This window comes from Ostrinia nubilalis, chromosome 21 (genome assembly GCF_963855985.1).
Source record: "Ostrinia nubilalis chromosome 21, ilOstNubi1.1, whole genome shotgun sequence".
Lineage (NCBI taxonomy): Eukaryota > Metazoa > Arthropoda > Insecta > Lepidoptera > Crambidae > Ostrinia > Ostrinia nubilalis.
In genome coordinates, this window is record NC_087108.1 from 2,651,971 (window position 1) to 2,675,162 (window position 23,192).

The 23,192-nt window shown below is 38.4% G+C and overlaps 2 protein-coding genes across 7 annotated transcripts in view; both read left to right on the top strand.

The window, feature by feature from the left end:
• The window catches only part of LOC135082072 (rhomboid-related protein 2), a 30,170-nt gene extending 16,868 nt beyond the window's left edge, over nucleotides 1-13,302 (top strand). For 2 of the 6 annotated variants that reach the window (XM_063976826.1, XM_063976828.1), the window contains 4 exons: nucleotides 9,756-10,005; nucleotides 10,612-10,825; nucleotides 11,854-12,004; nucleotides 12,365-13,302. In XM_063976826.1, coding sequence (XP_063832896.1) covers nucleotides 9,756-10,005; nucleotides 10,612-10,825; nucleotides 11,854-12,004; nucleotides 12,365-12,522 — 773 coding nt within the window. In that variant the 3' untranslated portion in view covers nucleotides 12,523-13,302. The remainder of the gene's footprint in view (nucleotides 1-9,755; nucleotides 10,006-10,611; nucleotides 10,826-11,853; nucleotides 12,005-12,364) is intronic. The other 4 variants (XM_063976827.1, XM_063976830.1, XM_063976829.1 and 1 more) reach the window with 2 other exon arrangements.
• A 1,935-nt stretch (nucleotides 13,303-15,237) lies between these two features.
• LOC135082128 (carboxypeptidase D) overlaps nucleotides 15,238-23,192 on the top strand; it is a 59,774-nt gene continuing 51,819 nt past the window's right edge. Inside the window, exons 1-3 of the mRNA XM_063976880.1 lie at nucleotides 15,238-15,881; nucleotides 19,658-19,896; nucleotides 20,284-20,453. Of these exons, the coding sequence (XP_063832950.1) occupies nucleotides 15,426-15,881; nucleotides 19,658-19,896; nucleotides 20,284-20,453 (865 nt within the window). The 5' untranslated portion in view covers nucleotides 15,238-15,425. The remainder of the gene's footprint in view (nucleotides 15,882-19,657; nucleotides 19,897-20,283; nucleotides 20,454-23,192) is intronic.

Below are 23,192 nucleotides of genomic sequence, written 5' to 3' on the forward strand. Positions count from 1 at the left end.
CCTATCAAACCCTTCTTTAAATCTAATTAAAAGGTATTGTTAGGGCTCTGGGACTACAAACGAAGCCAGAAATATAGCTTGGTTATGAGTAACCAATACCTACTACCTATACCGCATGTAATCCTGTCTCATTCTATAATATATGGCCGCCTGAATAAACTTGACTGAAAAAGTGTTTCCACTGTCTCAATTGCATCAAAAGCTCCAAACAAATCATTTAATTCAGTTTCCATTTTGCCGATTAAGCGTGATTGACAATATGCGTGACAGTTGTGGTGACAGTGACAACCTGCACGCGCAGTGATCGCCATCGCGGTCGCGTCAGTGTGAAACAACTTTTGCACGCGCAGTGGTCGCCATCGCCATCGCCATCGCTGCACGCGTTGGTTTGTCCGAACCTTTATGAAGCGATTTAAAATCAGCACTGGACCTGGCCTATTTATTGGCCTGGAGCAGTGGAAGGGTTAAAAGTCAAAATTGGGACGTGTACAAGCTTTTTAAAAGCCTATTTGCAGAAAATAAATTACTTTTATGACTTTTTCAAGCATTGGTTATCAAGTCTGCAAGTCTGTTGTAATTCTCATTTGGGTCAAGTATACGAATAAGTTTCATTCATAAGTCTCAAATAAAATAAAATAAATAGCGAATAAATCTCACTGCCAAAGAACCGTGAGCAGTTCATTAGTAAAAATCTTTACTCACGTACGTGGGGTCGCGGGTTCAAGTCCCAGCACGTGCTCGCATTTCGTAATCTACTACTGATTAGGCACTTGTATTTGTATTATGGGAACCGAAACTAGGACATTCCAAAGTGCTTTGACCATTTACTTTGACGGCTACATAATGACACTTGCGTCGATAAAGTTGGATATTTATTTATTTATTTATTTATTTTATTTATTTATTTATTTATATATCTTTGGACCCAATGGCGTCTTAAAACCTTACGGGAATACTTGTCTTCGAAATCCATGATAAATGAATAGAGCTAAAACACACGTTATATCAATATTTTCACTCGACATAGGCTGAAATAAACCTTCCAGAGGTTTGATGGCCAGACCATTAGTACCAAGTAATAGTAGTACCAAGGTACACTAGACAAAAAATTCGTACTGGTGGTGGTGCCAAAATCGTCCCCTGAAGGGTTCTTCTATCACATAGATACCTACTTAAGGGACCATTCATTATGTGAATCCATATTTTTATGGACACTCAACATAATATTTATTATAATAAAGGAAACAATACTTCTCATCCTCATTTCTTGAGCAATCCCATATCACAAGGACACTCACATTGTATTGTACAATTTCTCATTATTTTATTGAGTTATCGCTGTGGACGTGACTTGCTACCTCTGATGTCATGCCAATTTGATTGGGACATCCAATGCTGCCAAGATTTTTGTAGACAAATGACAATAATAAAAAGCTTAAAAAAAATACAATATTGTAGTAATTGTAACTCCTCTCTATCTCTTCCCAGTCTTTTATACGAGAATAACTCTAAATATGTCAAAATGACGAATAACTGACGATTTATTCTGAGATTAATATTTACTCTTGTTTGGGCGAATCCACCCTCAGTGGCAGAAAAGTTCACTCATCATCATCATTTCAGCCACAGGACATCCACTGCTGAACATAGGCCTCCCCCAATAATTTCTATATCGCCCGCTTGGAAGCGGCCTGCATCCAGCGCCTTCCTGCTACTTTTATGAAGTCGTTGGTCCACCTTCTGAGTGGAAGTTCACTCACATTTCGTAAATTACCTTTTCGGAAGTCCGATGCTTTTACCTCACTTTTTAGTTCCGCTAGTTCTTGACCATCAGGTCATTTGGTCTCCCTCCACTGCAGCAGCACACGATCTAAAATTCTAAAGATTTCTTAATTATCAGAAGCAAGATTGAAGGATTTGGCGTTAAACCCCCACATGATCATCGATTCAACCGATAGGATGCGATGGGTTAAAAATAGTTAATACCTACTGTTCTTCTAGCCCATTATGGCGCCTAATGGGATTTTTAGGTTTGTTCACAACTTCAAAATAAGTCAATTTTTATGTAACTAACTCATTGACGATGGCGTCAGTGCGTAGACAATGACTCACCGTGATTTTGGTTAATTCCAGAGCATGTATTGTCTCGACTCCATAATCACGAAATGAGTAACGCATTGTGCGATAACTTTATTAATGTTCTTTTATAAAAATAGTTCAAGCTTGAAATTATCTTTTTTACTGTGAGACCTCAAATTGGAACACGTACGTAATTTGCTCTCCAGTTAAGTATAGTGACAACTTGCGAAAAGTTTTCAAAGGTTAGATATGAAAAGTTATCACAAGTTAAACAAATAAAATAAATAAAATAAAACAAGGAACAGGGTGAAATGGCGCGTGTTGAGCAAATCATACGTCCAACAGCGGACTGGTAAGGCTGATGATTACATAATGTTTATCTAGTCGCCATAATACAAACAAACTATGCTTAGTGTTCTGTTAGAACTTCTCTGACTATTACCATTATTGTTCTGTGCTATTACTATTTTTTTTTAAATAAATCTTTGGACAATTTCACACAGCGCCAGCTAGCCCCAAAGCACAGAATAAGTAATAGTACAGGTACAGAAGGATTACTCCGCAAGACGATTTAAATAAATGCGAGTCTTGCTACGACGCGATACAGTGGAATTCAGCTCGCACAGCACTACGTACCTACAATTTTATTCACCTACAAGTTTTGTCTCTTTCTATCGCGTGCCACTGAACTCTTCTTACGCTGTTAGGGTTGCTGTCTAGTAGTGTCTAGTAAAAAAATTATTAATATACTTATTTGTAATGAGGTACGTATGTAGGTAAGTACGCATTCATTATGGAAAACCTTGGGAGAGGCCTTTGTCCAGCAGTGGACGTCATTAATTTGCTGAAACGAACGAACGCATTCTGAGCAGTAGTCATGGTAGGTTAGGTTCCTATACTATCCTAAGAATGATTGATTACCTACATGGCCAACATACCTTTCAGCATCTTTGGGAAGCGAAAAAAGAGATAATTCCGGTAGATTTCTTTTCGAATTTAAACACCCGAACGCCGCACAATAATATTTCTTTCTCTTTATATCCATTTTGTAATAATACTTCGATCATAGAATTAGGTACTACAACGCACGCCAGCGTCCTGACGGGCGCGCGCGTGACACTCGACTGATATAATACCCGCCGGCGGGGCGCTTCGCTGTAGGTAATTATCGGATGTACCGCGCGGAGTGAGCTAGGCCTGCCCAAAGTAAGCAACTTAATGCTTGTGTTATGGGTGCTAGCTTAACGGATATACTACTTATATACTTTTTTTTTAAATACATACATATTATACATAGTAACACCAAGACCCGTCACAGAAATCAAAATTCATCATTTCAATTTCTGCCCGGCCGGGAATCGAACCCGGGACCTCTCGGCATAGTAGTCCGCTCTGAACCACTACACCAAACGGCCGATATTGTAACGTTTGTCTTTGAGTATCCAATTGGGGGCAAGTAAGAATATTAATAGACAAATTGTACACAGTTTCATGACATCTTGAGTGGCAAGTCCAAAGTAATGAGTCACCTAGAGTATCATGCACATCCAAAAATAGTTACATACATACCAGTGACCCAATCCAGTGTTAAATATTTATAATTGATGTCAATTGATTAATTGAAATCATGGTTAAATTGTTATTTAGTCCAGCGATAGACTACTAAACAAAGGCTTGAATCTCGCAAGAAACAAATATTTATTCAGAAGACAGCACTAGATTATTTTGTTGCAAAAGCACTCCTAATGCAACTGTACAAAGATGTCACAGTTTAGCTTGCTATTTGCTCTTTACCAACCTATTTGGGCACCAATATTTGTACAAATAATTATGATAAATTAATTGTGTGTTAAAATATTTTATCTCCATCTTAACTAAGGCTTACGGCACAATCTTAGAGAAGTATTGAAAATAAGTTTTTTTTAACACCAAAGCATCATAACATAACAAAATATTAGTTCTGCGACCAGAGTTTGTCCGTTACATTTTTTCGACGTTACAATGTTATAAATAAAACAAATAGTATAGTAAGATAAGCACCGCAATTTTCGGTTCTCCGAATCCGAATATTTACAATAATCTGATGTAATAATCCGTTTTATCCGTATCTTATCATGTATCTGTCGACCTTCGATGTTACACTTACGATAACTTTGCATGCCGCTCCCCGTTCGTTTCACCCTTTGTCCACTGCTGGACAAAGGCCTCCCTCAAGGCTTTCCATAGTGACCGATCCTGCGCTGCCCGCATCCAGGTAATTCCAGCGATCTGCACCAAATCGTTGGTTCACCTAGTAAGGGGCCTACCCACACTACGTCTTCTAGCCCGTGGTCGCCACTCGTCAACTTTTCTGCCCCAGCGGCCATCAGCTCTACGAACTATGTGCCCCGCCCACTGCCACTTGATTTTAGCAATTCTGCGAGCTTTGGCGGTCACTTTGGTTTTCCTGTGGATCTCCTCATTTCTCCTCATTTTGCCGCTCCTCACCGTAACCTAATGGATGTAGATATAATTCGTTCGCCTATGGTAAATTGACAAGATAAGGTCTTCAGTGGATACTAGTGACTAACCGGGCTAAGATGCCTGGCAGGATAAAATCCCATCGTTGACTTTAAACTACCTCGATAACGGGACTATTCCCACCTCTCGTTCCCACCGCTGCAACTCCTGCGTAGCCAGGATCTACTTCTACAGCTTGACCGCCAATAAAAATGTATATTCTGCTTGCTATAGGAAGAAGAAATCACTTAGTCCGAATAAACGCATCTATGTTGAACGAAGAGCGTGGGGAGCGCCGCGGTAGCTTCCCAGAAGTGAGCGTGGGCTTCGTAGACTTCGTGGGTAAAGAGGCTATGTTTAACACTAAGGCGATTATCACACTGCACCGCGCTCCGCCGCGGTCCGCGTGATTACATATAACGAATCCCGCGCGCAAACGCGTTGTCAGTGTGTTGTGCCGCGCGTGTTTTCTATACAAACTGAGGTACTTGCATATAATAATTAAAACTGTCTCATGTCGTCTCGCGTACCGCGGCGGAGCGCGGTGCAGTGTGATAATCGCCTAAAAACCAGGATTTGGATGTTGTGATGCTAATCTATACATAATAATACGGACTTACAACACTATCTACTTATCAATCTAAATGCCAGATAACTTTTTTATACCGTAGTGAAATAATTTTCAAGCATTGCAACTAAATAACAACAGTTAATATTTTAGTTGACTCTTTTTTCACGAAATCATCCTAATACAAAACTGAAACTATATCTAAATTATTTGAATTTCAAATTAATCATCATCTAATTGCTAATCAGATTAAAAATTACATTAATAACTTTTTATTCCTTGCTCTTGCAAAACTTATCTTCTTTAACTCTGGTTTAGATTTTATCAAATATTTTTTTCTGTTTTTTCTTTTTCCTTCTTCATAGTACCATATTTAATTGGCAATCTCCTTGACTTGGCCCCATAAGAATAAATCTTGACTACAAAAGACGTTTATTAAATAAAATTGACCTGCCATTCAAGAGCCAAAGGGCATCATCCAATTTGTAGTTCGTCAAACGGTTAGGACAAATTGAGGAAGGTCAGCCATGTTGTGAAAGAGATCACAGTGAAACGGTAACATGACCACAACTCCAGTTGGAGTGCAATGGCGCTGATTCGAATTATACAAGTCTACTCTACCTACTGTCAACTGTAAAAAAAACAATTGGATTCAATGTGAAATCGATAAAATATTAATTTTGCAACAAATTAAAATTGAACATTTTCAGGACCAACATTTGCATTTGTTAAGAAGCCGTGTTTTTTTTTTTTTTTTATGTGGTAGGAGGCAAACGAGCAAACGGATCACCTGATGGTAAGTGATTACCGTCGCCCATAGACACCCGCAGACCCAGGGGCGTTACAGGTGCGTTGCCGGCCTTTAAGGTAAAGATACGCTCTCCTCTTGAAAGCTTGCAGGTCGTATCCGTCCGGAAACACCGCAGACGACAGTCCATTCCACAGTTTGGTTGTACGGGGCAGAAACCATTAATTAATGATATTAATATTTATTCAATTCAACCACAGAGTTAAGTGTTTAAGTATTTAACTTCGTTTCCTAATATGAACCTTACATTGGGGTCAAGATTACTCAATTCTCAAATTTAAAGGAACACAATCACTTTTCCTTTAAATACTACTCTGCAAAAGTAACAGCTTAGAGCCAATTATATTAACGTCTGTGTTATCATAATTATTAAAACGAGTCCTCAACATAAAGGTTTTCCTCATCCTTGGCTTATATCGCTGTGAAGCATCGTGGTTTCCATTATGCTATAAAAATTAATCTCAGTGAATATACATTGTGTGGTTTTCCTTCAATCCATCGATTGACCTAACATTGACTTGATTTTTCCATAAAAAGAACAGGTAAAAACAAAATTATATTTCTTAATAATCAATTTAAACTGAAAATTATACTTAAAAATTATATTCTCTCCAATATTATGCTCGGCATTTATCTTGAAAATCAATTAGGTTCTCCTAATAAGGCTCTTGTAAGTTCTGCATTTATAACATTTGCTCCTATTGATGTAATACCTAGTTGCTACGTTTATAGGACCTAAGTATATGCGCAATTGACATCAATAAGATGAAGTTTTAAAACATCGATGCTTATTACAAACCAGCCATTAAGCTCACTTATCTTATTATGTTGGCTTTATGAAATTAGTTTAACTGGTCTTATCATCTCTACTTTTTGATAATAATTAACCGTATCACGATTAACTACCTATACACAAGTGAAATAATTAATCCAAATGACTGCCATTAATGGCATAATGTCACTATCGACACGGCCTGCGCTGGCGCATCCGATCAACCGTGACGTCACACGCGCAACCAGTGAAGGGACTCCATAGTATCAGCCGCTGGCCGCACTCTGGCGCACGTCTATTGAACATTTGAACCGTTGCATGCTAAAATATTTCAAAATTAGAACGTAAATTTTCAAAAAAAGGTTCGAACATGTCAAAAAAGGAATTGAAACTTTTTGAACCAAAAAGATTGTAATATTGGCCAGTAGTGATGTGGTGCAAAACATGTAAACGGACTAAACAGTGCTCTAACGGCCGAATACTGAAACACTACTCAAATCTGTCACTCAGCTGACGGGCTCCTAAATTTAAGTATCCTTCAATTTTAAATGGTATTCTCAAACGCTACTCAACGGATTTGAAGCCGTGATCAGCTAAGCAGCTCTCAAATGTTTACATAATGGCAACATTTACCAAAAAAAGTATGTTTTCATTTACACAAATGATAACTTTACGTCTTTTATCCATTACACGCAGCATCGTTTGGTTATGTATTGTCTTTTATGGAAATATACTCAATCAACTTAACATAGAACAGTTTATTTTTAGTTCCTATTATATATAAATCTCGTTTTATCATATAAAAAAATTAATGCTTGCATTTTTATTTAATTAAAAAAATAATTTAAAATGTGATACTTTTTATTGTTGAAATCTATTAAGTGGCGATCGTGGACCGAAACGTAACCACAATTGACATTTATCATTGTTGACTGACAGAGCATCAAATTGACAAATCAACAATTCTTGGAAATGCTGCTATGCGATGTCCCCTTAATCCTCAGAAATAGGCATGTTTATGTAAAGCGATTTCATAGCAGCTATTTTGGTTGTTACTTCGTGCACTATACGATGCACAGTTGGCTGTTAGATGTGGAAGATATCACCTAGTACACGTTCATAACTTCCCGTTGCGTAGAACAGTAGGGTTATAATAAGTATTTGGTCCACTGGTTGTATGGCATTTGGTGAGGGGTTTCAAAGAGCTTCCAAATTATGAATCCAGAAACAACTTTCTTTAGAGACGCGGAACCTCGCTCGGAATTGCATGTCATTATAATAATATTTTTCAATAGCGTTCAGCCTTATTGCGTTCCTGCGATTAGATCTAGGTATTTCCTCGAGGCTCGAAAGAAATGATAAATAACGATGACACACATTATTTACCACTATTTAGGTCGATTTAGGTATAAGAATAGGATTTAAGATACCGCGCAAGCACTCTCAAATTTAACAGCTGCTTAAGACGATTTGACAGTTGTTTGAGTAATGCTTAGCGTTGAATGGCGTTTCAGTATGCGAAAATTCATTTAAGTGGCGTTTGAGTGCAACTTAATTTGAGAGGTGCTTAAAAATTGAGAACTGCTCAGATATTGTTTTGAGTATGCGAAATGTAAGTTTAGGAGCTGCTTAACTATTTGAGAAGCCGTCAAATATTTAAATGGCGTTTCAGTATTCGGCCGTAAGTTGTCTAGAAATTGTCTCAGATTATGGGATAAAGTTCTGAAGTGTTTGAAGCACGTCATCGAATACTTTGGTATGTTTGTTTTCTTATTGATAGGTCAAAATGCTCACTATAATCAAAAAAGGTCATCTGTAAAAACTATTGTAGATGCTAAGTGGGAAATTTAAAGCGTCATCGTTGCTAAACTTTTCCTTGAAGAAAACGATAACTCGTAGTTTTTATAATAAGTTAGGTTGCATAGCAAGAGATTGCAAGCATGATTAGGTAATACAATGATACTATACACATTCATTGCATGTACAGTTTGATATTATGTCTATCATGGTCACGAGTTCAAGGTGGTGGTGTAACGTTTGTTAAAATGATGTCTCATCAAGAATTTTCTGTAAATTAAACTGTATAATGTTTCAGTATTTCTCAAACTCATCACAATTCTTTATATAACAATAATCATACTATTTGTAATTAAGAAATGGCTGAACATGTTAATTGCAAGTAATAACAACTAAGTGATTGACAAATAATACATTAATGAGAGTGAATCAGGTGTTAATAGAGCTGCACAAAGTAAAAGTAAGCATGTTACTGTCAATGATGGTTTGTTTACATTTGATTCTATTTCTAAATGAACATAATTTCTCAAGAAACTGATTGTGATATATTGAGAAATGCTGACACATTTTGTATTAGTAATCAAATTAATTCTAAACGTATGTTAGCCCTTGTTTGTATATTCATTAACTTGCTAACTTGTCCATATGCATTAGTTCATTAACACAAAATATGCATGGAACTTACTAACTTGATTTTTTTTTCTTTCCATTCCTATTGTTTGTTTGTTTTGTCCTATCTCCTCTGTTTACCCACCCTGTATTACACTTTCCAAAATATGTAAATAAATAAATGAAAATCCTTGTAAAAATATGACCCTAACCGTAAATCCGCGCCATTTTCCTAAATTGTTCTCAAACCACGTCTTACGAAATTTCCATTCCGCCCGCCGGTTGCTATTGTCCAATTAATGCCCATTATCCTTTCAAACGTGGTCTAATTGGTTAATATGTTCCTCATTCACCCCCGACACTCGTCCGGCGCGTGAACCGCAACCTATTCCTGGTGCCATTGTTGACAAACTATTCAATTGCACAATTGCTATTTCGAAATATCTTTAACGCCCTTTTAAAATTCATTGCATTTGGAATGACGCCATTTATAACTTCAAAATCAATCGGGTTTTGATTCGTCATTATAATCACATCTAATTAAATACCAATAACATTCCTACTTAAAAACTCCCGGCCCATCCTAACCTAACCTAACCTATCCCCTGTTGTGTTGCGTAAAGCAGTCCCTAGTACGCCCCGTAGCCATACAATCTTCACGTACACAGACGGTACGTACGAGGAGGAGTACAGTTGCTGGCCTCCTGCAATCTGCATGATCATCATCTCGCTGGTGGAGATAGTTCTGTTCGTGTACGATGCGGTGCAAGGCAACACGGACGCGAACGGACCCATTGCGAAGCTGTTTATATACAACCCGCATCGAAGGAATGAAGCCTGGAGATTTCTGACATACATGCTGGTGCACGTTGGGTGAGTTCTTCTTTCTGTTTCTTATAACCTTAACTAGCTTTTGCCCGCGGCTTCACCCGCGTGAAATTGAGTGTCATAGATCGGCATAAATTATAGCGTATTTATGTTAATCTGAGTTTCAAACAATAATACTGTAAAGTTTCAACGAAATCCGTTCAGTAGTTTTTGCGTGAAAGAGTAACAAACAGTCAGAAATCCTGACATCCAAACTTTCGCATTTATAATATTAATACATATAGGAAGAAGGATAGTAGGATAATTGAAGCATGAAGAAATCCCTAATAAAGGCAGTGCTCTTATTTCATGACAGAAATATCATAAATTCCTGCTGTAAACTACTCCTCGAGCTTACTATCTATCTGCTAGATCATCAAATTCGCTTCAGTCAAATATGCCTTTAGTGAGCGTGCCTACGCCAGTTGTACTTGTATATCAGTGATTTAACACATTGTCGGAATCTAAATCTTGTGACCAAACATAAAAACGCCAAACGCAGCGATGCGGAAATGCACGATTTCGATACGCCAAGAACAGCGCAGACCAATGTTCAATATCTGCTCTTGAAAAGCTACTCCATCTTAAACGCTCCACAACTCTCTATTCCAGAGTGGTGCACCTCCTAGTCAATCTACTCGTCCAGCTGTTCCTCGGAGTGCCTCTGGAGATGGTCCACCGATGGTGGAGAGTGGTCCTGGTGTACTTGGCCGGGGTGGCTGCCGGCTCCCTGGCGACCAGCCTGACAGACCCCAAGGTCTACCTGGCCGGAGCCTCGGGAGGCGTATACGCGCTGATTGCTGCGCATATAGCCACTATCATAATGGTAAGTCTTCGTATTATAACATTTTTGTTATTATTTAATAAGGGTTGAGGTAGTTGTTCAAATCACGGAAAACTTTTTTAGATTATTATAATCTTAAAAAAAAGGACTGAGCAAATACCTGATTATAGTATGTATGCGAATAGGCAAAAAATAATAGATAGTGTTTTGGGGGTGTGTATCGAAAGGAACCTCAAACATACAAAATCATGCATAAAATTATTGGTTTCAACGTAATAAACAATCACCGGCTACAATTTATTTTACGTGTAATGTAATTTCGTAATACGGTCGTTTGAACTGCAGAACTGGTTTGATAGTGTAAACGTACTCCTTTAACGTTATCCTATTATAGCTCGCTGCCATAAAGAGTAAATCTATCAAACTTATTGGAAATCTTAAGTGTGCCACACAAAATGGTCAGAAATCTTATTTTTGTAGTGGTTACCAGTTGCATAAGCGACATGCAGAATTATCAACCCACTAAAGAAACAAGATTACCGAGTTTCTGAAGCTAATGATGTCCTGGGGTGGAATTGTGTAAAGCAATCGTAATCATTTGACAGTTCATAACGTACGATAAAGTCAGTTAAACAAAGCGTTTGACAGAATAATCGTACGTTATGAACTGCCAAATGATAACGATTGCTTTACACAATTCCACCTCTGGTTACTGCTTCTGATAATAGCAAGACCATTTTATGAAGTGTAACTTAAATGACTAGTAAAAACCGCTGTCGGTTGTTATAATAATCGCGGTATCATTACAGATGGGCTAAGTTTTCTGCTATAAAGCTGCATAAAAGTTTTAGTCCTCCGAGCCAGATGTTAGATTTAGCCTAGAAAACCTAGCTTTAAGACCTACATATTAACTTGCAATAAATTGATTTATGGTATGGTAATATTAGTAATGGGCAAAAAAAATAGTGAAATGTTTGGTACTTCAAACCGAATCTTTTTTGGTCCTCCCAGCCGGATATCTTTTTTGGCCCTTCGAGCCGGATGTCTAATATTTTGTCACTGTTTTCCAGAACTGGGCAGAGATGGAGTTCGCGATTATCCAGCTGCTCGTGTTCCTTCTGCTGGCGGCTGTGGACGTGGGCACGGCGGTGTACGACCGCTACTGGCGCCACGCGACGCAGAACATCGGCTATGTGGCTCACTTGGCTGGCGCTATCGCTGGTAAGTCAATGAGGATTATTACTTACATGCTGTAATTTTATTTTTAATTTAAGTAGAGGTTATTACGAAGATATTTGAGAAGGCCTGGATTCCACAAAAGCGAGGAGGAAAAGAGACGAGAGGAGATGTTTTGAATCAGATTTCATTATTTCTACATCTCCGCTTTGGTGAAAACCGGACCTAATACTTCGATTTCGATAATTCACTGGTAGTGTCTACCCCATTCAGGGAGGATTTTTTAATGACCACCTTAAAGTGGATAAACGGAATATGCCAATAAGGTGAAGTATTTGAATAACGTATGTCTTTTTGGTGTCTTTAACAAAATACTAATATTCATTGTATTTTATTTCATTACAGGCCTCTTAGTAGGAATCGGAGTTCTCCGGAACCTCGAGAAGAGAAAATGGGAGAAACGCCTCTGGTGGGCAGCAGTCGTCATCTACTTCTCCCTGATGATCGCCGGCATCCTGGCCAACATATTCTGGACTGATCGGTTCTTAGCAACAACGCCTTAAGACGGAGCAGTAAGGTTCCTATTCCTTTGGCAGGTCACTCGGCCAAATGCCAAAATATTCTGGACCTATCGGTTCCTAGCGTCGACATCTTAAGACGGAGCAGTAAGGTTCCTATTCCTTTGGCAGGTCATACGACCAAATGCCAACATATTCTGGACTGATCGGTTCTTAGCAACAACGCCTTAAGACGGAGCAGTAAGGTTCCTATTCCTTTGGCAGGTCACACGGCCAAATGCCAACATAAACTGGACCAATCGGTTCCTAGCAACAACGCCTTAAGACGGAGCAGTAAGGTTCCTATTCCTTTGCAGGTCACTTGGCCAAATGCCACATATTCTGGCCCGAACGGTTTCCAGTGTTGACATCTTAAGACGGAGCAGTAAGGTTGCTATTCCTTTGTCAGGTCACACGGTCAAATGCCAACACATTCTTGACAGATCGGTTCCCAGAATTTTCACCTTATGGCCCAGCAATAAGGTTCATATTCCTTTGGTAGGCTACATGACCAAATAGCCCCAAGACTGACAGGTTTTCCAACTTGTCTAGTTTCCATAAGTGTTGTGCTTCTTTTATAATCGATTGCAGCATCGATGGTTTTTTAACAAAACGTAAAATTATCGATTCATTTTGATCTTTACTCACGATGTGGGTGTGTTCTTAAAAATGTGCCTTTAAGGTGTCTTAGTAAAATTTGTAAAATCGTACGTAATTTTGGAATCTTATGTGAATATTTTTATATTCAATAGGGTAAGACTACCCTAGTGATGCAATGCTGTATTTTTTATTCAAATTATGGTACTTTTTCCCCTCAGCCAGAATTAGAAAATTATTAATAAGCTATTTATCATTTCAAACATGACTTTATCCTGTTTTTTCATCGCACAAAATGTAAAACAAAGTGAAGAACGCACACATAATATTTGAAAACTTTTTCAAAATGTATGTAAAGGGTATGAAATATTATTTTTGTAAGCTTTTTGTATTTAGCAGTATTTTTGTAATATAATAAGATCCCTTGAGTATTATGGCTGCCTCTACCGTCCTTACTAGTTTTAGTATTTATTATAGAAAATGAGGACATTTGATTGGTTCAACATATTTTTGTATAAAAATTTTGACGCAATTTTATACATTTGACGTTTGGCTACATAAGATTCTGAAACAACAATAAATCTCTCTCACTTACTCTCAAATGCTTTCCTAAATGAGAGAGGGATAGATATATTTTGTAATGTTAAATTTTTCTACGTATTCTTTTTCTAAAAATAACTTCAATTCATCTACCTCGAATTTTTTATAATGTTTTCGCATTTCTTGCCGGTATATTCAATACATTATGTGAATATAACCACAGCCAATCAATTTTAGCATTATTATTAAAACGTGTCCACATTTGGGCTATCCTTTCACAAAATTGACTTTACCATTAGTGGACATACAGCCTAATCCGTAACTTGTTGCCATTGTATTCTCTACCTTACGTATAAGTGCGTATAACTCGTAATTGCATGTTGTGACTTGTCACGTGCCTTATTTTAAGTATATTTTATACAAATCTGTATATACCTTTGGATGCATTTACTCGTGTAATGTGTGGACATTTTGATGTCTTAGTTTTACAATCGTCTGCTTGTGCTACAAAATAATTCATTTTAGTGTTAATATTTCAATTAGCTACAGTCAGCATGAAAAGTACATGTCCCAGGTTAAACTGTTTTTGGAACTTAATGTCAATTTTTAAAAACTTCACATGCATTTATGTGACTGTACCTTTCAGTATTTTTGGTGTACACAGTTACTATTGTTGCTAATAGTACCTACTTTAGTATTTTAATGATAGCAAGGTTAAATGTATTTTGATTCTCTCTTGACAAGCTATATGTTAAATTGCGGGAGACATGCCCACATAACCAAGGTGACATAATTTGAGCTGATAAATAAATAAACAACCTGTGGGCTTTTAAGAAAACCAGCTTTAAATCGTCATAATAAGTTCTTGTTACAATAAAGCCTGTAATTTGTGTTCATTATCATTAGGTGAGCCTATTGAAACGGTTCTGAAATTGTTCGCTATTTCTGAAAATGAGAGGTCAGTACATTTGTCTCCTTTTAGCCACCCTCCATTTAGGCCATAAGAGTCCTGTCCCTTTTCATTCCTCGAGGAAGAAAAGAGATAGACTGTCCTTTACTGAAAGATTTATAGCGAACATAACAGAATCGGGTCGTATGTTGTATTTATTGTATAGTAATGTTTATTTCGGTGGTTTGCCTTGTTTTTATGTGTAAGTGTTAGATACAGCTCTTTAGTTAAGGTTCCTCAGTTATCGAAGTATGCACAAGATTTTGTGATATGAATTTTAAGGTATGAGTTGAATAAAATGCCATTTTATTTTTATACATGTTTTTTTTATTATAAAGACCTCGAGCGAGCTATAACAATCTTAATGCCTATTAATTTCTGCGACAGTAAAATAAACATAATTAATTTCCAATAATTCATTCTTGCATTAATTTGTTGAATTTGCTGGCAAAGCAAACATATTATGCATTTACTCTCTTCACAATTATTTTACATAGAAAAACAGAATAATAATAAGTACTCTAGTACAAAAAAATGCTGACGCGATTGATTCGGACCACAGATATGGTGTGATTCGGACCGTGCTTTGTTGGCTGACGGCTGGCTGGCTGGCATCTGTCAAAGTGACACTAATGACAGGCAGCGAGTGAGTCAAGCTGTCAGCGGAGGGCGTAATTAATTTGCTTTTGTATTCATTTTTCTTATCAAATCATTAATTAATATATCGGTTCCCCGTACAATGTTTACGGCGATAACGCGTGTTTATGTATAAAATAGGAGTTTCCCTGTGTTCTTATTAGAGGGCGGGTAACATTCGCGTAAAATGGGTGCGCTACATCACACGTGTTTACTTATTCTGGTCTTAGTGACTCTGTTTGCTAAAGAAATATCGCCACGCACTGTGGAGAAGGATGAAGAGTTATTCCAGTCAAAACCTCAGTATACAGGCTCTTCGGAACTGGAGAAAGTGTTCGGCGATTTAGTAAAATCGTACCCGGAACTGGCGAAAGTATATTCTATAGGGAAGTCGGTTGAAGGGCGCAAGTTGCTGGTGATCCAGATCACGAAAGATGTGGGTCAGGTCCATGAGACCCGGCCCTCGTTTAAGTATGTGGCCAATATGCACGGAGACGAATCCGTGGGGCGGGAGTTGGTGATAGATTTGGCCAAATATCTGCTGACGAACTACGGCAAAGATGACAGAGTCACGTCGCTGGTGGACAACACAGATATTCACTTGATGCCGTCTCTGAATCCTGATGGCTTTGACAGTAGTAAGGTAAGACTAAAATTAGGTATGAAAGTTTTACAATAGGTTAGTGTTACTCTTTGATTTAATATTTACTCTTATATTCCACAATTTTGTACTCAATACCAACCAATTAAGCCTTAAAAAGCAATTTCTTTGTTACTTTTTGTAAACTGCTTGCAGCTGGGCACAAATAAGCTAGTCAAGGTTAAATGGACTGGCTTTTACAATGGCACATTTACTTCCTTAAAGTTGTATATTTGAGAAAGTTTCTAAACTTTGTGTAGTTAAACTTTTTAGTTTTCTGCCTTATAACCTTGATAATTTGCATACATGCTGTACTATAATTATTTTAGTTTGAATTATATTTCATTAGTACTATAGATAAGTAAGACAACCTCACTTCATAAAGATAAAATAAATTATACAACATTTTTACAGATTTATTTATAAATCTGTGCTTATCTGATAAGTGAAGCAAGCATTTGCATGCTATTTAAATGTGATTGGCTCACTAAATTTATTACTTTATTCTTAAAGATGCCAGTAATTTTGACATCGTAACAATTTTTTATACTATAATAGGTACCAATACATATTCATGATAATTTGACACATCACTTATTTTTATGCAAGTTTGTCTCGCAAATATACTCAACTTGTCCTTGTGGAATGACATCATTTAATATTACTATTATAAGAATAAAATATTCATATTAGGTACGTATCTGTCTTTTCCTCAAAATATCTGTATTATTTAGTTGTCATTTTCTTGATAACTTTTCCCAGTATAGTTAATGCTTTTTATTTTGATTTGGTTAATAACCTGCATAAAAACTTAAATGACCTTATAGTAGCATTGTTAGTATCTTTTTTACGCAAATAGATTTGAGTAAAATTTATTCTTGTGCTTGATGTCTATGTTCCTTTTGTATGTAGCCTAACTTCTGTTCTCTCCTTTTTTATTTTATCATCAAATCCAAGTTTCTAACTACCTATTTAAAGTAATATTCTTTCTTTTTTTCAAATGAATGATTGAATCGAGTTAAAATCGAGTTTTGAATTATGTGTTACTTATAATATATGCCTTTATTTTAGGTAGTCTTGTAAAATAGGGCATATTTTACTGCTTCAGAAATTAATCGCGTATTTCACACTATCTTTGCACCAAGGAGTTTGTTTCTCTTTTGATAAACTATAGATAATAAGGGTATTTATTGCACACAGGTCAAGATCTCTGCATGCATATCATTATGCGGATAAAATAATTCATTGTGTTCAGTTTATTGACCTATAAAGGAGGAGGTCATTTGATTGCTGAGAAAATAAATATCCACAATTTTGTATTAAAACTTTCATAAAACTTCAAATGATTTGAGAACTAATTAAAATGAACTACAATAGTACTTAATTTCTTATTGGATTTGGGCGATTCTCTGTAAGCTCGTAATCGGCTGTCCCGGCCGATTTTTTCAAAAAGCAATTAAAATATTTAAAAAAAACACACTCGTAATGAAACTTTAACCCCAAAACTTTACGGGCCCTTTGTTTTTAGAACCATAACTATTTTTAGTTTTTTTCTAGACTCGATTGAAGCCCGAAAAATACAGTCCCCTGGCTGTCCCCATCACTGCATTTCCGTCTAGAAATGATATTTACGAAGAAGATATTGAAACTACATACATCTGGCAGCTCATAGCATAAAGAATAATAATGAAATTATATTATTTTCGTAAAACAAGCTCTCATTACCAATTTTATTTATTTAGTAAACTCCTGTAAACTTTGTCCCCAGAATTTTAATACAGTCCCCTGCCAAAAATTTAACTTCATAATATAAAAAAACTATAATAGCTACGATGTTTTTTTTGAGTGAAATGAAATGCAATTGCTATAAAATAGGCAACCTTGCCGAATGCGGCGTTGAGATGCCTATTTTTTTAGTGTCAGAGCGTTATTTGTGAGGTGAACACGCGCTTGAATCGCCACCACACACAGTCCTCTGGTAAGTCATAATATGCATGTTAATTACTTAATAATCTCTAAATAAAGTATAAATTGATATAATATTTATGTCTCAATTGATCGGTAGATTCTTAAAACACTATTTAACATCATTTTCGTAAATATTGTGAAATCTAGCCGAAATACACAGTCCCCTGGCAACAGTCCTCTGCCTGAAATTGCACAAATATGTGCATCAGGTCGCAAGTATTTATTCCTGGTCCATCCTCGGCTTTCCAAATAAATATAAAACACTAACAATGAGGCAGCAAGGTTCTGGAGTAGAGGCCATGTACCGGAAAACGCAGCGAGAGACAAGCGACACCGAGCCACCTTGTGGGTGGACCGACGACCTCATAAAGGTAGCAGGAAGGCGTTGGATGCAGGCCGCTCTACCAACTGTGCGATGTGGAAGTCATTGGGGGAGGGCGGGAGGCCTATGTTCAGCAGTGGACGTCCAGTGCTGAAATGATGTTGATGACTAACAATGAAAAGTGTCAGCTGCTTTTGCAACAGTGGTTCTTGTGAGCATTATAACGGAAAATCTTTAATCTGCTGAACCTGAATTGACCACAAATTCCCCTCAAAGATTTGATGATGAAATAGCAGGAACGGGTGGTACTCGGAATTCAGTGCCTCAGAGGTTAAGGTTAATTTTTGATATGAATGTTTATTAAGGAAAGTTGTTATTTCTGTTAATTTTTTATAAAGACATTTTATTTACTATTGATTTGCTATAAAATAATAAATAATTGATCAATTTAAAATGACTTTTTCTTAAAGTATAACAGTCCTCTGTCTCAATTAACAGTCCCCTGTCATGATTTCTTGGAAAATCGCTAATAACTCGGAAAATATTAATAATTTCAGTGGGACTCCTTATCTAACTAAAATAATAGTCAATTTTCTTTGAAATGGATCACGGTTTTTTGGAAAATGTTAAAAATAATTGCCAGGACAGCATTTGTATGGGACCTGTACGAGCTTACAGAGAAATGCCCATTTATTATTGCTCTTTCTGATAAGAGCCAGCAAATAATTGTATTCGTACATGAATGAGTATTGGACGTAAAAGTGTACAATATTCACTAACAATATAATAACTAGACAAAATTTTCAGCAATCAATTAAAAATTATATCATGCAAAAAAATCACCAGCCTCATAATAACAGACGCATTATCAATTTGTCATCAGAAAATCTGTTTATTGTCTGTTATTAAAGATATCTAGGTCAAACTATTCAATGTTATGCTTATTGAGCATACAACACATTCTTTGATTAAATATGGACTGTTACAACATCACTGGGAGCTTAATGCGTCTTCAATAAATAAAGTATAGTGAAGCACAGAATCATATTTCTCTTCTGATTCAGGTTGCTTTGATAAATTAAACTTGTATCAATAACACAGTGATTTTTCATGTCTTCACTGGGATCTAACCCAAGATCTCCATATACTCTAATACTCATATTGTAATTATCTTTATTATTTTAAGTAAAACTGGGAAGAAATATCTTCCCCTTTTCAAACAACTGTCCCAAGGTTGTCTGGAAGAAATCTTTCTAAATACACAACTAAATAAAATTATGTGTACACTGTACTGTCAGCATTTGAATTGTGATACCCAAAGTAGCCAAAAAGTTCCCAACACGTCTTTGTAACAATTGGAATAAGGTTGTGTCGTTAAATTTTTGGCCACTTTGGGTGTCACGAACTATTTGACGCCGACTCATGCTAAGATACGCCAATGCGCCGACTGTACCATGTAAATAAATGTCTCCTATACTCCATATTCCAGGAGGGCTGTGAATCCTTACCAAACTTCGTCGGTCGCAACAACGCGAACGGGGTTGACCTCAACCGGGACTTTCCCGACCAATTCGACGCGGATCGCTCTGATGACGAGGAGTACCTCTTCGGCCACCGACAGCGGGAGACGGTGGCTCTGATGAAGTGGGTCATGGGCAAGCGGTTTGTGCTGTCTGGCAACCTGCATGGTGGAGCGGTGGTTGCGAGCTATCCTTATGATGATTCTATGTGAGTTATTAAAATTTCTTAGCGTTAAGAGTCGCATCTCGAACTAAAACTAACTAAATTATAAATAACTTGAAAAAATCGAACACCCTAAGCTACGGTGGGACTTTCGCTTGCCAGGCGACTGCTCTTCCATCTGAGCTTAGACAATGGATGAACCCGTCGAAATGTTCGTAATACACTGTTACTGCTGTTTTAAAGAAGTTATGTCTAGGAATACTTAGTGTAGGGAGGTCGCTCACTCGGACCGACGATCTAATGTCCTTGGTAACGCCAAGATGCGGGCAGCGCAGGATTGGTCATTATGGGGGAGGTCTTTGTCCATGTCCATCAGTGGGCATCCTTAGGATGAAGTGGTCCTTGGAATTATAATCTAATTCCCAATTACAGCACCGGTCGCGACTGCTGCGTAGAGAGCCTGGCACCAGATGATGCAGTGTTCAAACTCCTGGCACAAACCTTCGCGTCCAAGCACGAGGATATGAGGAAGGGCACCACCTGTCCACCAGATAACTTTACCGATGGAGTCACTAACGGCGCCGACTGGTACTCTGTTAAAGGTACGTCAGTACTGGAAGTTTCCAAGAAGGTTCTGGAATGGAGGCACGAACTACATATAATTCCTAGTTTAACATACAATCTTCTTTGTAAACATTCGGACGTCTCAATTTATTAATAACTAGCTTTTGCCCGCGGGTTCACCCGCGTGAAATTTAGTTTGTCACATATAGTCATATTTTATAGCCTTTTTGGTAGGGGTTGCAAGTCCCGGTACTAAGGAGTGTTACTGAATTCCCGGTACCAGGTCTAAGCCAGTACCGGGAATACCGGGAAATTCGGGAATTTCGGTACCCACGTGAATGGTTATTATTTATTAAAACAAATTACCTAATTTGTACGTAATTTTAATAAAAATGTAAATAGGTTAACAAAAATATTAAACTTTTTCTGTTCAGTTCAATTGGTTTGTTACCTTAATAATAAATCAGTCCAAACAGTTACACAACACGACAAAACTAGTTATAAATGCCTATTAAAAATCATAACCGCCATATTCATAAAAAGCAACAATCGTTTAATCAACCTATTTTAGTTAAAATATGTTTTCTCACTTTCTATCGGGTCCGTGGCAGAGTCCCCCAGTTTTCGACGCACCCGTGGTCGACGCCCCCGGTCAGTTAAATTCGATTTGAAGCAATTTTTAATCAAATGTACAGTCAGGCACAAAAATGTTTATAAACGAATAAATATATATTAGGCCAGTAGAATTAAACACAAAAATGAATCTAATAAAATGAAAATAATTCCTACAAAAGTTTTTTGTTTCTTACTACTGCTGGTTTTGGGTTAAAATTTTGCTCCCAGATTGCATAAATAGCGTCAAACATGCATAGTTTAGGATAATAATTAGCTTGTGAAACTTTTTTCGTTGACTGTACTTAGTGCAAAAGCCGAAAAAAATATGATATTAAATTTATTTAAATCGGGGGCGTCCACCACGGGTGCGTTAAATACTGGGGGACTCGGCCACGGACCCTTTCTATCAATTTCAAATACTGGCAGCGACAAGAGTTAGAGTAGGCGCACACCGTTGATTTTTAGTTGGCCGATAGTTGTGCCCGATTTTAATTTGTATGAAGAATCGGCCAAATCGAATCGGCGTAGTGTGCGCACTCCCATACATGCCCATACTGATCAACTTGCGCTCGGAACGCCGGAGCGAACGGACGTGCGCGCGGAGCTCTCGCGGTCGCTTCGATTTTCTCTGTGCGGGTATTTGCGGTTCAGTGCGGCTAACCTCGTGTTTTTCGTTTTGCGTTTTTACTTTTTATTTGTGCCAGTGATAATAACTGTGTTTTTGTTGTGGTGATAAACTTTGTGCTTGCTGGAAGCTTGATTTGCGATACAGACGCTTGAGAGCTTTCTCTTGGCGAGGAAACCCGTAGCTAAGTACCCTAGATCTAAGTTTTTAGTTTTTAGAGTGCTTATTTTAACTATTATCAGTGTTTGTTGTGTAACCTGAACCTTTTTAGGCTGGTTTTAGCTTTAGTTTTGTGAGCACGTGGTGGCGTGCTTTGCACGTGCATAACCTCAACGTACAACCACGCGGGGGACTTGACACTGACAGTTGACAGCTGACAGTTGACACTGACAGTTGACACTGACAGTGACAGGTTTGACGGTTGGTGCGCTGCTAGCGCCATCTGTGCTGACTTTTTGACTTTTTGTGTTTTGACTTTTTATTTTTATTTGCGCTGCTAGCGCCACCTGTGTGTGTTAGACATTTATTGCGACACTAGCGCCACCGCTCTGACAGTTGTGTGATTTGACGTTTGGGTGACAGTGACAGTGACGTTTGACACTGACACTGACATTGACATTTAGTTTTATTAGTGGCAAACGTTCCGTTTCACGCGAGGTCCGCCGTCGTGCGGCCTCGCGCGTCTTGAGACGGGGCGCGAACATTTAAAAGCGCTTTCGGCTTTGGCTTTGCGCTTTTAGACTTTTTAAAAATTAGAACATTCGCTTGTTATTGCGCTTTAACTTTTTCTGTGCTTGTGGTTCTCAAAAAGGGAACATTCGCTTGAACTTTTTTGTTTTGTTTTGCTGCATCCAAAAGTTGAACATTTGCATAGTCTTGGTAGACTAGGTGCATCATGTCGGCGCCGGACGACGATGACTTGTCGGCCTTCGCCTCTCGGCCGAGCATCGGCAGGAGCCCGCCGCAGCGGTCCTCGCCGATCCCCATTGCGGCCGAGAAGCGGTCACTGACGTCACCGGACGAGCAGCAGCGCATCAGTAAGGTGTCGGCCTCGGCTGACCTTAGGAGGAGAGCTCCCCCAGTGGCGGGGCTGCTCACATCGGCGCCGCCGACTCCGTCGGTCCGGCCGTCGGTGTCAGCGCCCGCGCCCGCGCCAGCGGCACCGCAGCAGCAGCAGCCACAGGCCGACGTGCAGCTGTCGAGCGCGACCCCAGCGGAGCTGTATGAGCGAGTACATCAGATGGTTAAGAATATAATGGCGGTGGTCACTAGCGGAGGCAGCAAGCTCAACAAGGCTGAGGTGAACGCCATTTCTGGCTACGGACAGGAGGTACTGGCGGCAGCAGGTATTATGGACTTGCGTATGCTGGAGGCAGAGGCGGCTCTTAAACTGAAGGACGCCAAGCTACAGCATAAGGAAGCGGAGAACGAGCTCCTGAAGGCAACTCAGGGCGCAGCAGCGCCAGCAGCAGCAGCGACTTCCTTTCAGCCCAGCAGCCGCCAGCCGACCTTCAGCGAGATGGTACGCAGCAGGACA